The sequence below is a fragment of the Mus pahari genome, chromosome 7 (genome assembly GCF_900095145.1).
Source record: "Mus pahari chromosome 7, PAHARI_EIJ_v1.1, whole genome shotgun sequence".
Lineage (NCBI taxonomy): Eukaryota > Metazoa > Chordata > Mammalia > Rodentia > Muridae > Mus > Mus pahari.
In genome coordinates, this window is record NC_034596.1 from 67,868,136 (window position 1) to 67,884,607 (window position 16,472).

The following is a 16,472-nucleotide window of genomic DNA, read 5'->3' on the forward strand; positions in this document are numbered from 1 at the left end:
GCACTCCCAAGATGATGATGCTCCTCAGGTGAGCACTCATTCCCTAGATAAATGGTGTTCCTTGGGTGAGCACTCCCAAGATGATGGTGCTCCTCAGGTGAGTACTCATTCCCTAGATAAATGGTGCTCCCTGGGTGAGCATTCCCTAGATGCATCAGAGCACAATAGAGAAAGCTAGGTGGAAACAGGCATGGGCATGAACAAAATAGATCCAAAGCATAATACATTGATGCAGATTTGGTCTTTCTCCCACTCTCGTAAAATAACATAGAAACAGTTCTTTAGCACCATGACTTCGATTTAAAAAATAAATAAATAAACCCATGTAAGTTCAATCCTGGTAATTCAAGCATGCTGGGTTGCAATTTACTCTTCAATTACATAGAATGAAAAGCTTTGGTAAACAAGTTAATGGTGTGATGAGCAGTGGTAACTCCAGATTTTCTCTAAGTACGGCACTTAGAAGCTACCTTCTGGTCAGAGGCAAAGTTAGCTAACTTGTTCTCAGGCAGAATGGGAGCAGGGGGCATCTTATGTTCCGGTTAAAGCAGAACTTTCAAAGTTATACGGCCATTGGTGCAGCTGAGACCTCACCGCCTGCACAGCCCTCCCTCTCAGCCTGGCATTCTCCTGCTCGGCTGTATTTCTCTTTATAGCATCTAATCAACTTCATACTGTGTGTGTGGGGGAGATGGGTGTGAGTGTGTGTGGATAGGTGGATGGTTAGTGCTTAATCAAATGTTGGTTGGACAAACAAATGTATGGTTCAGTGAAATTGTAGTGAATTATGAAATTATGGCTGCTAGGTAAACAGTGATCTATTTGAAAGTGTCTGGGGGTCGTGGAATTCTAAAGAGTTAGAAAGTTGTTGTTTATACCCATAGAAGGCCAGGGCGGGTGGAGCGAGGGGTGGGGGCGGGGCACAAATTTGAGTACTAGGTGGTGTTAGTGTCTCCCTGGGCAAAGCTTGCAAATCTTACATTAGATTCTCAGGGGGCATCGAGAATTCTGAAAAGACTTTTTAAGATTACTGATCTAATGTATCTCCTCTCTTCTGACCCCTTTGTCATAGAATCAACCAACCAACACTACTCTGGTTACATGGCTTCAGTGACAGTATCTCCTCACCGAGTGGGACAGGGTCGACTCCTCCCACATTTTATAGTTCTGATAATGTTGAACCCCAGTCCTTTCCCAGGAGCCTCTGAGTAGCAACAATGACCATCTTCTGGAGTCACCCAAACACTTCCTGCCTGGTCCCTAAGCCATCTGACCACACAGCTTTGTGGGTTTTGGCAGCTGTCATAACTTATTCTGTCTTTTTTATATTCAGGCTGTTGTAAGTCTTCAGTCCTTCCTACTGCACTTAAGATTTCTCCTCCTGTTTCTGCGCTGGGGGCTCTGCTGGGCCCTGCACAGCTCTCCTATGCTTTGATGTGTGCTGAACCTAACAGCTCATCCTTCTAGGGATGCCTGTGGCCCCACTGACTTAACAGCAGCCGTTGGCAAAAGCCCTTGCATGTTTTTCCTGTACACGTGCCACAGTTCTGTACCATGACCCTCTGACTTTATTCAAGCAAGCAGTCTAGCATTCTTAACAGGACTTTGCTAGAATCTTTATCAAATTCCTATTTAAATGCAGCTAGTCATTGCTTTTGGCTGAGGCTAATATGTAATAACTACTAAGTTCTATCTACCTGGCTTTAGCCACCACCCTCCCCCCAACCATTTCATAACTACTCCAATTAATATCCAACTTTTACCATCCAAATTATAAAGTGGATGTTGCACAAGAAAAGTCCAGTAGGGGCTCAGAGTGAGGTGCAAGGAAAGAAGAGAGATCCAGAATCTGCGGGTCGAGCCTTGAGCTGCCACTTTCTAGCTATGTGACTTCAGACATGTCACATACTCTACTGGAGTCTCTCCACTGTCTGCTAGAGCTCACCCACTGAGACACGGTGTTGGTTTCTTTCAGATACTGCATTTGCCAAATGAAACTTTTCCAACTGAGTTATTCCTTATGGGTTTGTAGCTGTTGTCATTGTCATTGTTTGATTTGGTTGAAACAGGGTCATCTTGTGTTGACCAGACTGATCCAGCTCAAAATCCTGCTGTCTCAACACCCCCGGGGCTACACAGACAGGCCTGTGCCTCCATGTCTGATTCTTTGAGTTTTTCTATTTCACTTTATTGTTTCGAGTGTGTTTGTGACTACTTATTAAACTGTCTTTTTGTGTCAGTTCCTTTAAAATCGCCGCCAGGTAATCTCTAATTTTAATGTTGGAATAGCTAGCTGTTTGTCATTCAGGTTCATGTTGGTTCTTGAAATAACAACTGAGATGTTTTTTCAGAGGCGTGGTTATTTTTATTTTACGTGCATGATTGTACATATATGGATCGCATATGTGTCTGTTGTTCACGGAGGCCAGAAAAGGACATTAGATCTCCTGGAATTGGTGGAATAGTTTTGAGCTGTCATGTGGGTGCTGGAAACCGAACCTAAGTTCTCTACAAGAGCAGCCAGTGCTCCTAACCACTGGCCTGTTTCTCCAGCTCCATGGTGATGACTTTCCAATTGTAACCTGGACCTGTGAGGCTCCAGGCCTGACTCGCATGCTCTAATACCTTGATGAAGAACGATGCCTGTCTGGAGGCTTGTGGGTAGATACGGAGTGAGCTTCTCCTCTTCGCATCCTTGCTACTGAGCCATGGTGAACCCCTGGCTCTCCACTTGGCTCTCAGTAATACTTCACTGGCTAACTATCAGGTTAAGCTTTTTCCCTTATGGGCCTTTTACAGTTTAAGGCGATGTTCTCAACTTCCCTAATGCCATGAGCCTTTAATACAGTTCTTCATGTTGTGGTGACCCCCAGCCATAAAATTATTTTTGTTGCTACTTCATAGTGTAATTTTGCTACTGTTATGAATTATAATATAAATATATGTGTTTTCCAACAGTCTTAGGTAACACCTGTGGAAGGGTCTTTCCACCCCAAGGGGGAGGGAGGTCACAACTCACAGGTTGAGAACCACTGGTTTAAGGGGCAAAAGGCTCAGCTTTTCAGTTGGAGTTGGGCCTCCACTTATTTCATGGTGCTCCCCAGGCAGCTTGCTGGGTGCTTCTTTCCTGAGGAAGGTCTAGCTTTGAGTGGATGTTTTTGCTCATGGTCTTTGGTGTCTTCTTGTTGCTAGTTTCCCCAGGATCTAGTCTGAGATATATTAAGAAAAAGAAAACTTAGAGAATGTGTTGTTATGTCCAATTTCACATCACAAGGTTCCTAGAAAGTCTGACTTCGCTCCACATTTCTGTCTTTTTATATGTATCATATATATAACACCCAGGGTTTCTTGGCTTTCTTTAATGCAGGAAAGAAAGGGGAAGTCTGGGCTCTCCATCTTCCAGAGCATTAGATTAGTTATCTACGCTAGGCTCTAACCTGATGAGGCATAAGACTAGCTTGCAGATTCCACAAGGCCACAGGATGGGAAGTGCAGGATTCATTGCACATCACTACTGCACAGGCTGCCTCTTCCAGGCCAACCCCTGCACATCCCTAAGACTGCCTCTGTCTGCTCCTGTTCTGTCTGTCTTTTAGTTGTGACACCCCACCCTTTAAGGGACCAGGTGTTTTTGAGCCTGTGTAGTCGAGCAATTCTTGACAGACATGGAGTTTTTACTGTTTGTTAAAGTGCCTGTACCCTGCCCTCAGCTTTTCCTTTTGTATGTGTTGGTCAGTCCTCCCAGATAGAGAATAATACACTCTAGGGGAGATGGGCATAAAAGTATAACTCATGCCCCTCTGTTCCCTCAGTTTCTAGCACAATACCAGGAATAAGGGAGTGGCTCTCTACATTGGTATGCTGGTTTGAATGAGAATGGTCCCTGTAGGTTCATATGCTTGAATGCCCCCACACATACACACTACTTAGTGGGGATGTTTAGGAAGGATTAGAAAGTGTGGCACAGTTGGAGGAAGTGTGGCCCTGTTAGAGGAGGTATGTCTCTGGGGAGGGCTTTGAGATTTCAAAAGTCCATGCCAGGCTCAGGGTCACTCCTTTGCCTGCCACCAGCAGACCAAGATGTTAAGTTCTTAGCTACTGCTTCAGCACCATGCCTGCCTGCCTCCTGCCATGACCCCTCTGAAACTGCAACCAAATCCCCTGTTAAATGCTTCCTCTCATCACGTGCCATCGCAGCCATAGAACAGTAACTATGATAATTGGTGCTTCTTATAGCTTTAACTTGCATCTGATGATCTTGCTCCCCTGATCTGTGGGTGGCTACACGTGAGCAAGAGGACTGCAGACTTCTTGCAGAAGTACTAACTTTTCAGAGTTAAAAAAAATCCATGTCACGGATTGAGGTGACCTTGGCTTTTGTCTCCTATTTGACAACTAGATCTGCAATAGCTCAAATACAATTTCCTACTGTCCAAGAGTCTGTCTTTAATGAGTGAGCAAAACAAAGTTCAAATACTTTGAAATATATATATTTAAAATACTCAAATATATATACATATATATATAAATTAAAAAATAACCTGCACTGAAGATAAAATCTTTAGTCTATAACAGATTTTATAATAATCTCATTCAGTAGATAAATTATCAGATTTATGTTGGAAAGTCTGAAAGAGATGTTCGAGGTGAAAATAGACACCAGAAGGCAATGAGCAAACATGGCCTTATGTGAGTAAATAATATGCCACAAATGCACAGATAGTGAGATGGGGGAATGAAGAACAAATCAGATGGAACATTTAACATCACAGAAGTAGTTAATGGATACCCAAAATATTTTAGAAGTTTTATGTTGAGTATTTATGGAGCTAGATCTGGTACTAAAAGGGAAAGGGAAGAGAGTTGAAAAATAGAAATTAAAAATGTTTGCAGATCATATGTTTAATATGTAGGCTAGGCTACTGCCCCAAGACTGGATACAATGATAAAATTCTTAAGTGCTACATTGGGGAATTTTCTTATCAATGGAGAAGTAGAGAAGGGTTTTTAGAAGCTACAGTTTTGTGGAGAACGCATGATAGGTCATTATTCCTAGGCTAACTATGGTTTTAATGATGGATACTATCCATGGTTTTATTAGGTGGCTTCTGAATTTGCTTTTGAGAAACATGTAGAAACACAGTAAGCACAGTGTCCAGTGGTAAGGACAAGAAGCATCGCTCTCCCAGGAAGGCCCAGAGATCAGACATCACAAATGCCCTCCTTTCTGAAGTTCTCCATCAAATCAACAACCTCACTTTTGCTTAAACATGCGTAACTGAGAGACAACTCTGTCTGACCTTGTTTAAATTACTAGAACACTATTCTCCACTCAGTAGAAACCCACTTCTCCGAATTATTCACCTCAGTTCTCCCCCGGGAAGTCAGCTGGGTCTTGTCTCCTTCTCTCACTTCATCAAATTGACTTTGGGGATCAGATCTCATGCAATTCTTTTCTCTTGTTAACAAATACCTTCCTCCGGCAGTTTCTCACATGATCCATCGTTGCTTCACAGTTGTCCTTGCCATGCCTCGCTCATCCATGTCTTAGAACATGCCACTCACTCTTGCTATCATTTTCAAGTCTGGCCTGCTGACAACAGACAGGGGCCTATTTCCTCCTACTGTGTCCACCAGGAACTCTATGAATACTATCTGGGATTACAGAAAAGGTTTTCATAAGGTCACCGTACCACTGGCTCATATCTCGTTAATTACAACCCTCAGTGTTCTCAAATCCAGTCAAGAGCTATTTAAGATTCCCTTCCTACCTTCTGCACATATTAAACATATTTTTATGAACCTATACTCGGGATTTTATACTAATGGCTTCCTTCACGGACCACCACTCTTGTCTTCCCCTCAAATCCCATAGACTGGAGCTCAGGACATCATACACTTTATTTTTTCCTAAAGCTATCAGTTACCATGCCATTCATGGACACTTTCCCTGTCTGTTCTGAGTTAGTAGCAATCATCTAGGTGCTCCCTCACCTCACCACCATCCTCACCACACTGGAATCTGCTCTTCCAACAAGCTGTCCTCTCCTCTTTTAGATGCCCACCTCCCTTCCAATGTCTATCCTAAACACCTCAACTCTCCAGTTGATGCCTCTTACTCTTTGAGCTCTCTTACTCTAGTCTCCTTCCCCCAGCAGAGCCTAATCCCTTGTTTATCACCTTTGCTGTGCCTCATCCATCCTACCAGGTCCAATGATGATGCCTTACGGATTTACCACCTTGCACAAGACCTCAAATCTATAGCCATAGTTACCCTAAAATAAAAACAGAAATCACCTAACCATTTACCTACTCTAAACCAAAGTCTGGCTGAATGTGGCTGGAAAAAAAAGAGAAGAGAAAGAAGGGGAGAAGGAGGTTATAGTATATGGTGACTTTATTATAGTATATATGGTGACTTTACACAGTATATATGGTGACTTTATATCATGTATATGACTTTTCTCACATATGCTTAAGACCACATATTCCAAGGGAATCCCAAAAGCTGATCAGAATTCTTAGGGTTGTCCCCTATCCTTTTACTCTCGCTTTCACCTAGACCATAATATCCTCACTCCTCTCTCAATATCCCAGTGATTATGGAATTAAACACTTAACCTTCAGTTAGGATGTGTGAATACCCAAGTATGTCAGGAATCCTTGACTGTGAAAGCTGACTCCCTTGTGACCACATCTCTCTATCCACAGCTACCAAGCGTGCATTGCTAATCCAGACCCTGTTCCATCCCTGCTGGACACTGAAAACTCGACATCTCCACCCGGGCACCTGATATTTCAAAATCAACAACTCTGAAACCTAACTCCTTATTTGACCCTTAAACTCTGCTCTCTCTAAAACTTAACTAATCCAAGTGGACAGCAACCCAAATTACATTTGCTCAAGTTAAATAAGTCAAATCATTGCACAATCGGAATGATTTTTTCCCTCTTACTACCATCTATAATTCATTGAGTTACAATATTACCTTCAGAATACACGTTATGATTTTATCTAGAATGTGACTACTTTTCATCTCCTCTAAGGTTATCTCTCTGGTTCATGCCATCATGACCTACTAACTGCTCATTCCTCCTCCAAATCTACCACCATCATTCCTGTGTTGGATTCTCGACATGACGAGCAAAGTGAGCTGCATAAAATCAGTCCCCTGTTAGGGGTGAAGACCTTTGACCTTTTCACTCAGAGTTAATAGCCAAAGTGGCAACATGGGCTGAAAGGACCCAATCTTGCCTTTCAGCCTTTGCTCGTCTACTGTTCTTTCTACTGTTCTTCCCAGGTTCACTTCACTGTACTTCCTGGTGCTGTCTGTTCCAGCAATACTCACAGTAGACTGGTGCCCAATGTCTGAAATGAACTCTTGGGCCTCTCCCCTCCTGCAAGTTCCTTGTTCGGTGTCACCTTATCAAAGAAATCTCTCTAGCCATCCCCCTGGCTCCCACTCCTCATGTCCCTCTCGGGCATCCTTTCTGGTTGCAGTCTCCTCTCGCTCCTCCCCAACCCCAGCCCCCAAAATATACTTTCAGGTAAACAGATTCTTTTCCCCCTACCATATCCCAATGCCTAGACAACACCTGGTACATATCAGGGATTCACTAAACCATAGTAGAACTGTGAATCAAATACTATCTTACTAAAAAGTAAATCAGGAATAAACTTTGTTTTTCTCTGTTAAATTATAAGACTGTCTAACACACATTTTCCTGCTATACAAAAATTTAAATTAAGACAAAGGATTTTTTAAGAAAAGTTCATCTTGCTGCTTTTGGATAAACACTAAAATATTTTTTTCTCCTACTGCTACCCTGTGCTCTCAGCCATCCTTTAAAACAATAAGATTCATGCAATTAAAGAACATACTTTCTATACTTTTTACAATTTGAGTTCTTGGATATAATCAGTGCTGTGTATATAATGGTAATTCCAAAAAGAGATGATAATTCAGATGGTAAGTCTGAAAAGAGAAAGATTATATTGTATGGTCTGTATTTTAGTGAGCCTTGAATTTCTGGAGATTAACACAATCCTTGTTTTGAAACGATTTATATTTTCTATAAAATGCATTATTAGCTTCAGAATTAAAGATTTACCTTCCAGGATTTGAGAATGGATTGTTTTGTTTTTTGCCTTTGAGAAAGGATCCATTTTAACGCTCAGGCCTTACTCATCTTCTCCAAAGATACTTGGAATAATGTTGAAACTGCCCATTCAGCGCCTTGAGTTATAGGTAGGGTGAGCTGAGGAGCGGCCTTCATCACAGCCACGACAAGGGATTTGACTTGTGGAGAGTTCCCAGCTCCCTGTGTGCTTGAACATTCCCAGTCTGCCCGTTTATATCATGCATGGCAATCATGAAGTGGGAAGCTCTTTCCTGTCTTCTCACATACTAGCATTATGGCATCCTGACAAACAGTAGGCTCTCTAGTTCATGATCTTCTCATTGTTCTCTTCAACCTCAAATAGAATTTAAAGAAACAAACACCCAGCTGTTTTTTTCTTCTTGTCTTTTTTTTTTTTTACCATGTTCTCTATGATGACTTCAGTGAAGAGTGTTCATGTATTGATATATTAGGCTCCTAAAAACATGCCCTCTATCTTCTTTGCCCTCTGAGTCCTCCAGCACATTTCTCTAAGCTCCCTGGTCACAATTGAAAATTAATTATAGAACCATAAGGCACTGTGCACATTTCTAAAAGGTGGAGACAACCAATGGCACTGCCCAGCTATGACACTGATGAGCCTCATCTGGACCAGCATGGCATTATAACCCTAAGGGAGAGCGGTGGCACATGGATCTTAGCAGCTGCCAACATCTCTTCAGTCATACTTAGAACCCACACAACAGGAGGGAGACCATGAGACTAGAAACCTATATAACTATTCAGTGCTAGTGAAATCATGGTTATTGGAGAATGAACAACCACATATTCCCTAACAACAACCTACAAACATTTGTCCTTATACCCACAGATAAGTATAGTCTTCACCCCTCATCAAGGAAACTTCTCTTTGCAACAAACAGAGACCACTGCAGAAAACCACAGCCCATCAAATTGTAGAATTCTGGAGCCCCCAGCCCCAATGGATACATTTACAAAACACTCCCACACTTAAGTCTCAGGGAACATTGCAGAAGGAGTGGAAAGATCATAAGAGCCAGAGGATCAGGGAGATTTCTGCAAGACCATGTCTCCTAGTAATATGATAATTTACAACCATAGTTCTCATCAACATGGCTGCCCAAATGCGAGTGGAACAATGATGAACCAGTGAACATGCCTGAATAGAGAAAAGTCCACATGGCCTCAACTGTAAGCAAAACTGTAGGCAACTGAGAAAAGCTGGAGACAGGAGAGATCTCATTCTCCAGGGAAGATCACAGCAACTGGTTGTCCAGTCCCAAATGGTCAACCCTGAAAACATGTAGCATACAAGCAGTATTATATGGAATGAGCAAGTTATAATATATATATATATATATATATATATATATATAGAGAGAGAGTGATAATATATATATATATATATATATATATATATATATATATATATATATATATATATAGACAGAGACAGAGACAGAGACAGAGACAGAGAGATATATTTGGAATATATATTTCAATTTTTATGCATTATATATATACAGAGAGAGAGAGATTTGGAATATATATGTGCATGTGTGCATATGCATGAAATAACAATTAGTGAAAAAGAAGGCCATGAATTTGAAGGATGGTAAAGAGAAACAGATGAGAGGGTTCGGAGGGGGGAAAGGGAAGGGAGAACTATCACAATTATAATCTCAAAAATTATAAACATATGTAAGCCAAACCATAATGAATGAAATTGAAGATCCTGGAGTACAACTTAACAGAATTATTTCTTTGAAGAAGGGCAGAACAAGACAAAGAGAGTGAAAGTGAAATGGATTTATTTCCTATAGCTATATATGCAGAGCAAGCTGCACTCCTGTCTATGTGTCCTGTGCTGACCTCAGAGAGCTAACTCATGCCCTTGCTCCTGTGACTCGGGAGAATGGCAGTGGCCTCCCAGTCAAGCTCCCAGGAAAGATCTGAGAATGAGAAAAATGAGAACTGACACGAAGGAAGAGTTTGCCTAAACTGAACATGCATGTGAGACAACAGGGCACGTGTTCTAGGAGTCCTTGCCCTGTGATCAGCGGGGGCATGTGGTAACTGTTCACCAGGGTGCACTGAGCAGTTTCTCACTTTACAAATAAAAAATTTAATAACCCGTGCTACCTAGGATGGACATTAACATGGGCAATAATCAATACCTTGCCTCCAAAACCTCAGTACTAGAAGTTCATATGCAACGTAGAAAAAGAACAGAAACGGGTCTATTGGGGGGGGGGGGACAGCAAAGTGAGTTTCCAGACTGGTGACTTCAAAAACATCCAGTAAGTCCTGATCAAATGTGTTTTTAAAGTGTAGCTACGTGTTAATGTAACCGACCCTTTGTATTCAGAGGTGTGTACCATATTTAACTGTTAGATCAGCAGTTTTCAACCTGTGGGTCATGACCCCTTAGAAGGTCGAACAACCCTTTCACGGGGGCCACATATCGGATATCCTGCATATCAGATATTTACATCACGATTCCTAACAGTAGCAATATATCAGCTGTGAAATAGCAACAAAAATAATGCTGTGGTTGGGGGTCACCACAACATGAGGAGCTGTATTAAAGGGCTGCATCACTAGGAAGGCTGAGAACCACTGGGCTAGACTGTAGCCAAAGGCTGTATCTAAAGAAACACACTGCATTGTTTCCAGACTGTTTTACTCTTTCTACAGGCTGCAGAAGCAAGGTGTAGTGCCACTTTTTGCTTCAATATCACTGTGACTTTCTCAAAATATGAAAGAGAGAAGATTAAAACTTGTGCCTTTTGAAGGGTATTGCCAGAAAGCATTGACACACACACACACACACACACACACACACACACACACTCACACCTATGAAACACATACAACAGTGAATACAGTCTACTCAGTTTCCAAAAACAATGACTGGAAGAGCAGTGTAGTTTCCTAGATGGGTTATATATAATATCCTCCACGTAATTTAAATTAGGATAGATGGGAATGGAAGTATTACATTTGGCTTTTTAAAAATGTAATTATCAACTTCATAGTCCCAGGAATGTATATCAAAGAACTTTTTCTTTTATTTTTGCAATTATTTACAAAATTATGTCAAACTGATCCAGAGAAAGGTGCAGCTGAGGCAGTCCATTCTGACCTGGTTCCCCTGCTGGGTTCCTATTCGGTCTTCCACATGGCTGCCCATGCAGCCAACAAGTGAATTCCCAAAGCAGGCGATGAGTTAACCTCTTACCAGTTCAATTTGTTCAATTCAATTTGTTCAAAGGTTCTTTTTTTAAAAAATTCTTTCTGTAAACAAAGGGCCATTCTTCTCTCCTTTTTTTTTTTTTTTTTTTTTGTGTGTGTGTGTGTGTGCTCCTTTTGACTAGTTCCCAGGAATAAAATAACTGACCATGGAAGGGGGGAGAGAGAGAGAGAGAGAGAGAGAGAGAGAGAGAGAGAGAGAGAGAGAGAGAACAGTTGCTCTCAGCATCCTTTGTATAAAACTATGAGAAGCTGGCAATGTGTCCTCAGTTAGCAGCCCTGACACTCACTCTGCGGCTTCCACATGGTACTCTGAATGTTCCTTGGCCAAAGCCATCGTTGCACATGCCCACTAGCAATTTTAGATGTGAAAGATTATAGCGCAAGAAGAAACTGTTATTTATTTATTTTTTTTTTGGTGTTGTTATTGTTGGGAATTTTCCATCCTACACAAGTGTCAGAAGCAGTGAGGATAGCTGAAAATCCATTCAGTGTAACAGGTCCTTATGGCTTGTTTGAATGGTGTTGATATACACACATATACACACACAAACACACACACATATACATATATACATACATGCATACATACATATATACATATTCTGCAAGTCGACTGAGAATATTTTCTGAAACTATTTCTTGGGGGACTTTAATTACCATCAATGTATAAAAATAAATAACAGAATTTCTGGCCAGATGGCATGATCAATGGTTCATTTTCAGGAAAAAAAAAAGTTTTAAAGCATCCACGTCTGTCTGTAGGTGAAACTGAAGCCTCCTGTTTATCCTGCTTCCTGCTTAAAGTCTAAGTTTTGTCTCCATTGATATTGAGGCCTAAAGTATTCTTTCAAAAGATAAACAACAATAATAGTAGTAATAACAAAGTAGCCTTCTTCTGCTTGGTGGATCAGTGAGAAAACACCTGGAGGCCCGGAGGCAGAACCACTGCAAACACAGACTCTGGGATGCCTTAAGCTCAGGCTTCTCAGCCTTAAGAACATCAGGAAAACTGGTTTCTATTTATAAAGCAAAATATAAAACTGCAAAGTCAAGCAAGGTTCTCCACAGTCATCCCCCACATTTTGTGACCAGTACACTAATTTTTTTTTCTTACACTGAAAAAAAAAAAAAAAACCTGCAAAAATAGCATATAAGGAGGTTGGTCCTGCTTTTATTGGAATTTTTCAATAAATGCCTATTTACTTGGCTGCCATTTCCAACACCCATATTTTATACACCAGCCTATCTTGTCTATGAAGTATGGACCTTGGAAATTTAAAATACAAGCCAGACAACAACCATATGAGAAATCCCTTCCTGAATAATAATCAATGAAAGCATTTCCATACAAATATGTACCCACCCAAACTTAGAACCTTGTTTGATTTTATTAGTTCATTTAATGCTTGGGAACGAAAACCCCTAAATTGTTTGACAATACAAGATATCTTCATAACAAAGATGCTAAATGTGGAAAATGCTATTTCGTCTAGTACCAGGACATTGCATCTGTCTAGCTGGTAGAGTATATTTGTAAATGTTTTCACCATTAAAAAGAAATGATCACAGCTTGACTTAATTATTCCACAATATACACTATCAAAACATTATATTGCATAAGCTTTAGGTTATCATTTGCCGTTTGCTCTTGCAGTTATACGTTTTCATTTCTTTTCATTTGGACGCAAGAAGTTCTAAGAGCGACCAGGAAACTATTATTTGGCTTAAATCCTATAACCCATAACAATATATGACAAATAGGGCTGTCAACCTTTGGGTCTTTTCACATTTAGTTTTTCCCTTCCTTCCTCCCCCTCCCTGTCCCAACCTTCTCTTTCCCCTCCCCCTCTTGCCCTGCCCTTCCTTCTTTCTCTTACTTCTCTTTTTATTTCTTGGTCCCCACTTTCTCTTCCCATTATTCAACACATTCTCCAAATCTCCTTTCCTGGCTTAAATCATGTTTGTTCTAGAGCAGAGTTTAGACAACCGAGGCACTCCACATAACCCTCGAGAGGCGGTGGCTTAAGAAAGGGGTTCCCCTAAATCAGCTTCCAGGAACACCTACCCAGTCCCATCCTCCTCCAGTAACACCCACTCCCCAGGCCTCACTACATTACCCAAACTACACAACTCCCACTCCAGCACAGCAGAGCCTCTCTCTCAGTCAACAGCACAACACACCACCCCCCACAGTATTTCTTCTGAAAACAGCGATAAGCAGGTAGCCGCCCCTCCCCCGCGGCGCCTGTCTCTAGCTTCCAACAGCCAGGACAAGCCACTGGCCCTAAGGGTTGATTCCACCAGGCAAGGATTTGGAGCGAAGGGCAAGTCAGGGGGAAGTGAGGCCGACAGTTTTTCAAATGCAAAGACGAGTTCAGACTACTGGGTAAACTGAGGCTGGACCACTGGCCACAGCCCCAGCACTCCAATCTGCAGCTAGGACCTTCACATTTTAGGGGTTTCAAGTTTCAATACTCTGACAGATTCAGTAAAGAGCGGCTAGGAAATAAAGAAGGAAGGTTACAACTCCCAACCCTCCCAACAATGCTGTCCCTCCGGAATTAAGCTTGGGACTCATGGGGGTTTGTTTTCTGCGCGGGAGAAAGAGCTGAGCTGGAGGAAAACTGGAAAGGAGTAGGGTGTGGTGATTCCTTGAAGGAAGAGAAAGGGAAAATAAAGTCTCTGCTGTACTCTAGTGCCCTAAACCCAGCGGGAGGGTCCTGAGGCGGTGGGCCCACCCGTTGATCAGTTGTCTACCTCTGCTGTCGCCCGTGGAGCACGCTGAGCACAAACACGCCCCAGAAAAACATCACAACCTGTCACTCCCGCCCTGCTGCCCTAAGGCCCCTGACAAGAAGGGAAAACTTGTTCCGGGGCGCAACAGAAGCCAGGCTTGCCAACGAGGACAATGTCTAAGGCTGAAACAAGAGAAAAAAAATGAAATTACTGGACCAACAGCCCTCTTCCTCCTAGCCGCTGGCAGCACCCTGCTGTTTTCCACCAGTCCGCTAATATTTACAGTCGCCCGAAGCGAACCCCTACCCCAAGGTAGACAGGCCAGGAAAACGCAGAGGAAAACTGTGGACTAGGGGACCCACAAGATCCCGGCCTCCATTTGCGGGGTCGCGGTGCGGGCCGGCTTACCTGTGGATGCAGTTTCCATGGCGACGGGAGGCGACCGGGCGGGGCCGGAGCACAGTTCCCGCGACGACGCTACCCCAGCTCCAGCGCCCGACCCCCAGGCGGGCTCCCCATCCTGCTGCGCTGGCCTGGCCCCCTTCACCGCCGTCGCTTCGTCTTCCCCATCCCCCCGGCCCCCGAACCACTGGGACCCGGGGCTAGCCAGAGACAGCGGCTCATCTTGCAGATCCGGCGGTGCGGCCATGGCTGGCTGTGCCCCAGGCTGGGCTACTGTGGCTTGGCAAAGCCGGGGTGCGGTGGCTAGGGACGCGGACGCTCCCTGCTGCTGTCCCTACCGGGACTCCGGGCTCCAGAAGGCTGCAGAGTCTCCGCGCCACCGTCGCTGCTTTTGCTGCAACTCCGGCGAGCCGCGGCTGCTGTTCTGGGCGCTTCGGCTCCTCCTTCTCCCCCTCCTCTTCCTCCGGGGCCCCGGGGCGGCTGCCGCCCGCGCTCCTCCCCTGCTCCAGAGGCAGCTTGCTGTGCCTGCGCTGCTTCGCTACTCCCAAGCCTGTTATTACGCAGGTGAAAATGGCCTGCTTGGTCCGAGTCCTCCCTAATGCACGTCAGCCCAGGGCCTGCTAATGGCAGCCTCTGATTAGGGGATATGCCAAACCCACTGGTTTTACCCTTTATCTGGGGAAGAATACACAGAGAGGACCAGCAGGTACCAGCTGCAGCTTGACTAGACAAGAAGTTAAAACCAAACTGGAGTCCTAGGACTCTAGGAAAGAAAGTGAGAGACTAGTGAATCTCAGAACAACCGTTCTGAGGGTTAGTTGCAGAAAGGACTGAGCCTTGACCTGGTGATCTGCAACTTGGAGGTTAAATCCTTCATACTGAAGTTTCCAGAACATGCCCAAACAAACAAAAGCAATAACAAAGCAATATGGGAATGGGCCCTCAGATGGAACTCCACAAAAATGCTTTCCAGACCTGTCCCAGACCTGTAGCATTGAAAGCAAACAGGATGCTACCAGGTATTAAACAACAACATCAACAAACGGCTGTGCTTCTCTTTGGAAACAGTAAGCCGACAGCCATATAAATGACAGGCTGTGTTGGGCAGTCTGTTTTGAGAATTTCTTGCTCCCCCTCCCCGTCCCTTTACTGTGCTCTCTGATACTTAACAAGAGTAAAGGCAACTCACCTACATGTGCTATTCCCATATTTAGACCTCTTTAGACCTATCTTTTCAAACAAGCCATCTTACTGGTTCCTGAACTGTAAAATGATGTGTGCTTTCTTTTAAGTCTTGGCTCAAGTCTAACATCAGAGTGGATGAGTATAGTTATCTGTTAGTCCTACTCAAAAAAAAGAGGAAGGCAGCTGTGCTGTTGCTTACAGAGTGGTTGTGTAGGGTTCTCAGCTACCATTTGCACATCAGGAGCATCACAACTATCTGTAAATTCAAAGGCCAGAGTCATCAACATCTGGGTACTCCTAAAAATGATGAAAATAGAAATTGTTTTATTCAGTGTAATCGTTTGTTCTACTAGTACAACAATGTTCAAGAGATAGCAATAAATTGGAGGAAAATGTGTGTGATCTTACAGTCACCAAAATTTTACAGATTGATGTATAAAAAATTAATTCAGAGAGACAGCTTAATGCTTAAGAGTGATTGCTGCTTTTCCAGGGGACCAGAGTTTGCTTCTCATCACCCACATCTGACAGCTTACACTTGCCTGTAACTCCAATTCACACACATACACACACACACACACACACACACACACACCACTACACCTTTGAAAAAATTGGTTTCTATGAAATATGTTCATTATCTTCATTGTGATGATAGCATAACAGTTGTATGCATGTGTAATGGTTTGTATATTCTTGGACCAGGGAGTGGCACCATCTGGAGGTGTGGCCTGGTTGGAATAGGTGTGTCA

At 43.1% G+C, this 16,472-nt stretch overlaps 1 protein-coding gene across 1 annotated transcript in view; it reads right to left on the reverse strand.

The window, feature by feature from the left end:
- Rtn1 (reticulon 1) overlaps positions 1–15,284 on the reverse strand; it is a 201,576-nt gene extending 186,292 nt beyond the window's left edge. Inside the window, exon 1 of the mRNA XM_021201654.1 lies at positions 14,542–15,284. Within this exon, the coding sequence (XP_021057313.1) occupies positions 14,542–14,782 (241 nt within the window). The 5' untranslated portion in view covers positions 14,783–15,284. The remainder of the gene's footprint in view (positions 1–14,541) is intronic.
- Positions 15,285–16,472: the final 1,188 nt, after the last annotated feature.